At 44.3% G+C, this 6,946-nt stretch overlaps 1 protein-coding gene across 1 annotated transcript; it reads right to left on the bottom strand.

Moving 5' to 3' along the window:
- Positions 1 to 1,641: 1,641 nt before the first annotated feature.
- LOC131723090 (scavenger receptor cysteine-rich domain-containing group B protein-like) lies at positions 1,642 to 6,696 on the bottom strand. The gene is made up of 3 exons (XM_059016436.1): positions 6,546 to 6,696; positions 2,951 to 3,265; positions 1,642 to 2,118 (listed from the first exon to the last, which is right to left on the bottom strand). The coding sequence occupies exons 1-3, from the start codon at positions 6,694 to 6,696 to the stop codon at positions 1,730 to 1,732; spliced, it is 855 nt and encodes a 284-aa protein (XP_058872419.1). The 3' UTR covers positions 1,642 to 1,729.
- Positions 6,697 to 6,946: the final 250 nt, after the last annotated feature.

Below are 6,946 nucleotides of genomic sequence, written 5' to 3'. Positions count from 1 at the left end.
AAAGAGCATGTGTGATCCTTGTATATGTGAAATACAAATTGGAAATAAGCTGATTTTAGAGCAGATTATTAAACATCTTTGTTCTGAACAGAGTTGTGTGTTCATTGGTTACCAACAGATTCAAGAGAAGGACAGTGTCAGCAGCAGTATAGCTAATAGAAGTCCACTCACCCACTGCGATGTGTACAGGGTCACTGTGAGGGGAGCTGAAGATCTCACTTCTCCCCTGTACTTTATACACACAGCTGTAGCTGCCTTGCTTTGACTCAGAGAGGTCGGACAGAATGAAAGTCACGCTGGTCTGTGAAGGTGCAGCTCTCTGTGTTGTGATGTAGTTTCCAGAACCACTTCTGTACAGATAGAAATCAGTGCTGGTGTGCAGTCTGGAGGTGCCAGTGCATGTGATGTTGGCCACTTCACCAGGTAGAAATGAAGGATAACTGGACACCAAGGACACTGAAGGCTTTGTCATTGAACCTGAGCGAAACACATCATTTTAGCAGGTTAAACACATTCTGTTCATCGATGTTTAAGCTATGTCTGCCATTACTGTTAGTTCCTTAGCAACAGATGTTAACAGCCTAGCAATGCTGATTTGCCTTGTTTAGTCCAATCGACAGTCAGTGTGGAGTAATGGTTAGGGGGGCTCTGGATTAGTGATTAGGGGGGCTCTGGACTCTTGACTGGAGGGTCGTGGGTTCAATCCCAGGTGGGGGGACACTACTTCTGCTCACAATTACTTAATTGATCTAATTATTATTTACACAATTTGACATTTTTTTAAAATGTTGTTTTGCAAGGAATTTTAGTTGATGATTTAAAATCCTTGATTCAAGGTTAAATTTGCCTATAATATTTTGGGGCCTGGATTAGGTATTAAATGTATCCAGCTATTAAATAATTAGACCAATTAAGTCACTGAGGACTTGGGTGGAACAAATACCAGCTGATACAAACACTCTGCAATGCTGATAACAGAGGTCAATGCATTAATCACAGGGATCAAATGTTTATTTATATGGGCAGTTAAGCCTGCACTTCATTATCAGTTCACATGCACAGTCGAGCCTATGTACAGTTAAACATTTCTCTTCTGTCAGTTTACAGTATTATTATTATTATTATTATTATTTACGATTATGATTGAACCCACAAGCATCCAGAGCCCTTACCACTACTCCACACTGCTGTCAGTATATGGAGAGCTGAGATTCTCTCTTTCCTCAGTATACATGCACTTTTAAGCCTTTCTGTTACTATGTAAGTTTTGCACTTTGTGCAGCTATAGGAACCCAAAGACAATATAAAACACTAATCCACTGTGTTTGAATTAAACAAGAAGTGATTGAAGTTTACTGATTGGCTGTAATATGTTATTCCTGGGAACTATATGAATTCTAAATTGAGATAACTGAGTTCAAAATAACACATAAGCCCAACAGCAATTAAGAGGCCCAGGAATGCAACAAATAATTAAAATACACAGGGCAGAAAGTAAGGTGTCTGCACTAGTCAATGCTGGACGAGAAGTTTTTCATTCCAGGAATCAGGTCCCTCTGACTTTGGGAGTAGAAATTAATTGTTTATAAAATGCTCTGTTCATGGACTGTTTTAAGTGATGTGTTATCAATGGTTGTTTAAGACCTTTTTCATCAATGACAATGCTATTTTCTTATTTAACCTGAGAGAATGTTTATAACACAAAAAAAGGAATCCAACAAATGAGTTCTTAAAGTTGCAGAACAGATCCTGATATTGAGATGTTTTTTTTAATAGAAACAAATAAATCTTTCCTACCTGAGCAAACCACTCCAGCATCTTCACCGTGGTTACAGTTATGTTTACCCCATCCTTGTGATCCACAGCTGTGCAGTGAGGTCTCTGATCCACTGCATGCCACATCATCCAGCCAGATTGTTCCATCCCCTTGGCCAAAGTGAGCACCTCCTGGAGCCAACACAGCGGAGCCACAGCCCAGCTCTCTGCACACAACCTGGGCATCGTTCATGTCCCAGGAATCATCACACACTGTCCCCCACTGGCCATCATGAAGAACTTCAACTCTCCCAGAGCAGGAGCTGCTCCCGCCCACCAGCCTGACACAAACACTCTGCAATGCTGATAACAGAGGTCAATACATTAATCACAGGGATCAAACATTTACTTATATGGGCAGTTAAGCCTGCACTTCATTATCAGTTCACATGCACAGTCGAGCCTGTCTCCTCTATGTACAGTTAAACATTTCTCTTCTGTCAGTTTACAGTATTATTATTATTATTATTATTATTATTTATGATTATGATTGAACCCACAAGCATCCAGAGCCCTTACCACTACTCCACTCTGCTGTCAGTATATGGAGAGCTGAGATTCTCTCTTTCCTCAGTATACATGCACTTTTAAGCCTTTCTGTTACTATGTAAGTTTTGCACTTTGTGCAGCTATAGGAACCCAAAGACAATATAAAACACTAATCCACTGTGTTTGAATTAAACAAGAAGTGATTGAAGTTTACTGATTGGCTGTAATATGTTATTCCTGGGAACTATATGAATTCTAAATTGAGATAACTGAGTTCAAAATAACACATAAGCCCAACAGCAATTAAGAGGCCCAGGAATGCAACAAATAATTAAAATACACAGGGCAGAAAGTAAGGTGACTGCAATAGTCAATGCTGGACGAGAAGTTTTTCATTCCAGGAATCAGGTCCCTCTGACTTTGGGAGTAGAAGTTAATTGTTTATAAAATGCTCTGTTCATGGACTGTTTTAAGTGATGTGTTATCAATGGTTGTTTAAGACCTTTTTCATCAATGACAATGTTAACCTGAGAGAATGTTTATAACACAAAAAAGGAATCCAACAAAAGAGTTCTTAAAGTTGCAGAAGAGATCCTGATATTGTAATGTTTTTTTTTTTTAATAGAAACAAATAAATCTTTCCTACCTGAGCAAACCACTCCAGCATCTTCACCGTGGTTACAGTTATGTTTACCCCATCCTTGTGATCCACAGCTGTGCAGTGAGGTCTCTGATCCACTGCATGCCACATCATCCAGCCAGATTGTTCCATCCCCTTGGCCAAAGTGAGCATTTCCTGGAGCCAACACAGCGGAGCCACAGCCCAGCTCTCTGCACACAACCTGGGCATCGTTCATGTCCCAGGAATCATCACACACTGTCCCCCACTGGCCATCATGAAGAACCTCAACTCTCCCAGAGCAGCAGCTGTTCCCACCCACCAGCCTGACATTAACACTTTCTGAAAGAGAAGACATCGATAGGAGATCTGATTCTCAGCTCTTAAACTGTCAGACTTACCTTCAAACAGTGTCCCTCGTTGGACTTCAGTTAAAATGGACAGTTTCGATCCTGACTGCTAACTAACACTGAATCCCATCTGAGTGAATTAGTTTAATTGGAAACAAGGCAGACAGTTTATTTACAGCAGGGCTACTCAACTCTGGCCCACGTGATCCATTCCAGTCCAGGTTTTCACTGCAGGCAGATTCTAAAATACAGTCAAACCTGTATTAAGAGACCACTCAAGGGACAGTCAAATAGTGGCCTCTTAACACAGGTGGCCTCTCAAAAGGGCCCATAACTTATGAATGCCTTCCTATAATTCTGTATGTTTAAAATACACTGTAAAAAGACTACAAGATAGAATTTACCAAAATGAAGCACTGTAATTGAATTACATTTGTTTAGATAATGTTTTTGCAAAGCATTGTGAAAGAAGCAATGATTCTGTCATATCTAGAGTGAGGAATACCTTTCGTTTCTCCATGTTTTCTCTCTTCCTTTACAAGAGAGCACTGTTGTTTTAATAGTATGTTTATTGATTGCAGATAAAAAAAGCCTGCTACAATTGTTGCTTAATACAGGTTGTTTAAGTCCATTGTTTAGTAAGAGGATTGTGGTCACTGGTAGACAGGTGGTCCTTTAATGCAGTTAAATAAAAGCACAGATGTCATTTAAAGAGGTCACTTAGACCAGGTGGTCTCTAAATAAAGGTGAAGGTCACACAGGCCCAGCCTTAAGCCTATACGGTCCCATAGGGCCCCACGGCCGAAGGGTCCCCATGGCTGAAAAGTGTTTCCCTCCCAATTTTGAATTTAAATGCTAGTTCTATCGTCTTGCACATGCTGGCACGTGTGGGTACGCTACAGCTTTAATTGACACAGTAGTGTATGTTGCTACAGAGAGTGCTTCCCATACCCGGCCCACCCCCTCTACTGACGAAAAAAAAAGAGATTGTAGACGGTGTCTGCAGACCTGTGGTTGACAAAAACTACATTTCTGTGTAAAGCTATACACATGTAAGTAAGCGATACCTCATGTGGAAATTCATTTCCCATAAAATAGTTTATTTGTCTCTTTGTTCCGAGTTGTCAGGTGGTGTAATTCCATTAGAAATAAACTGATAGGTGTGCAATTTAGCTGTTGTTGGCCTCAACACCCACGGTATCCTTGGGTCCTCGTGTCTCAGAGCCTCGATAGCCTCAGTGTCTCGAGGTCTTTCGAGCCCTGCACTTCAGCTCCCTTGGTAGCCTCAGGGCCTTTCGAGACCTGTGCAGCGGCACCCTTGGTGCCACATTGCCCCACAGCCTCGGTACCTCTGTGCTTCGGCACCCACGGTTTTTCACAAGAACACTCAATCCCCTGTTATTTTCTTCGGTGTCTCTGTATTATACAGCCTTGACACCTTGGTGCTTCGGCTGAAATGTCTAATTTCCACTCATGCGCATCCTGCAAGCAGAAATTGCCTCTGCAGGGAGACCCCGTTCTAAAATAAAATAAACAAATCAATGTGCAGGGCACCTCATCCTGTTACAGAGTTCTTGAGGGAGAGGAGGTTCCAGATGGTCACATATCACCACATGCATTAGTAAGACCTCACCTAGAATATTGTGTTCAGTTCTGGTCACCTCGTTACAAAAAGGATATTGCTGCTCTAGAAAGAGTGCAAAGAAGAGCAACCAGAATTATCCCGGGTTTAAAAGGCATGTCGTATGCAGACAGGCTAAAAGAATTAAATCTATTCAGTCTTGAACAAAGAAGACTACGCGGTGATCTGATTCAAGCATTCAAAATCCAAAAAGTATAGACAATGTCGACCCAGGGGACCTCTTTGACCTGAAAAAACAAACAAGTACCAGGGGCCACAAATGGAGATTAGATAAAGGGGCATTCAGAACAGAAAATAGGAGGCACTTTTTTACACAGAGAATTGTGAGGTTCTGGAACCAACTCCCCAGTAATGTTGTTGAAGCTGACACCCTGGGATCCTTCAAGAAGCTGCTTGATGAGATTCTGGGATCAATAAGCTACTAACAACCAAACGAGCAAGATGGGCTGAATGGCCTCCTCTCGTTTGTAAACTTTCTTATGTTCTTATGTTCTTATCCTCCAGTCTGTCCGGCTGGGCTCGATAGACCTGAAGGACGTGTATGTTCATGTTCCAATCCGTTGGCCTTTCCTTAGTCTCCCGCACGTTTTCAAAGTGCATGGATGCCATCCTAGCTCCCTTGCAGCTGCAAGGGATCAGAGTAATTAATTACCTGGACGACTGGCTGATTTGTTCCCAGTCCCAGGAAGGAGCAGTGGCCCACACAGCGATTGTGACGGAGCATCTGTCGAGGCTGGATCTCACCCTCAATGATGCAAAAAGCCAGTTAACACCAGTGCAGAGTATGGTTTTACAAAGTAAGCCTACCTGTCAGATGACAGAGTAGCTGCTATTCGCAACTGCCTGGCCCTGTTTCAACCAGGGTCCACAGTGCAATTAGTGTTGTGCCAGAAACTACTGGGTCTGATAGCCACAGCGTCCTAAGCTATTCAACTGGTGCTGAAGCGCGGGTTACTTCATACTTCATTTCGGCTACACCCCAAGCGCGACAGACACCGTCGGTTGACAGTGTCTCATTTATGCTGGAAAGCACTACACTGGTGGAGGCAAGCCCCTCACCTGAGTGAAGGCGTAAGGATGGGAGTGATTTACAACCATCAAGTGGTGATGACGGACATATCCAACTCCGGTTGGGGGGCAGTCTGGGCAGGCAGAGGAGTCTACGGATCCTGGTCAGGCTGCTGGACATTCCTGCACATAAATGCACTAGAGCTGAGAGCAGTCCACCTCGCGCTACAACATTTTCTCCTTGTGCTCTGCAACAAACATGTCCTTGTCCACACGGACAAGGTGTCAGTGGTTGGGTACGTGAACCACCAGGGAGGGCTTCTGTCCCCGGGGTTACACTGCATAGCCTTTCAGCTACTGATCTGGGCACAGAAGCACCTACTGTCCCTCCAGGCTGTACATCTCCCGGGAGTGGTGAACTGGACGGCAGACCTCCTCTCCAGGGAGGGTCCTCACCTGTCAGATTGGCGACTGCACCCTCAGGTGGTGCAGTGCATTTGGGAATGCTTCGGGGAATCCCAGGTCGACCTCTTTGCCACGGCAGAGATGACCCATTGCCCCCCTGTGGTTCTCTCTCTGCAGCTGTGGCGGTACACTAGGCATCGACGCCCTAGCGCTTTACCGCCTATACTGCTGCTCCCTGCCTTCCTCAAGAAGGTCAGAAGAGAGGAAGCGACGGTTCTCCTGGTGGCCCCCAGATGGCCCAGGAGAACCTGGTTTACAAACCTCTGCCAGCCGCTGCAGGACCAGCCCTGGGAGATCCCGCTGCGCATGGATCTCCTCAGCCAGTCGAAAGGCACCCTACCCCCACCTGGGAGGGTGGTCGCACACTCAACCAGAGGTGTGGCTATGTCATGGGTCCTCTTCAGAGGTGCCTAGTTGAACGATATATGTACTGCGGCTAGCTGGGCTACTCCACATATATTTACCAGGTTCTACCAACTTAATGTCGTAGATCCCTCTATGCTTTTAATAGGCACTAGGGTCCTTGAGATTGCACGCTCACACCACCAACACTAGATG

This window comes from Acipenser ruthenus, chromosome 53, assembly GCF_902713425.1.
Source record: "Acipenser ruthenus chromosome 53, fAciRut3.2 maternal haplotype, whole genome shotgun sequence".
Lineage (NCBI taxonomy): Eukaryota > Metazoa > Chordata > Actinopteri > Acipenseriformes > Acipenseridae > Acipenser > Acipenser ruthenus.
This window is presented reverse-complemented; position numbering and strand designations above follow the sequence as displayed.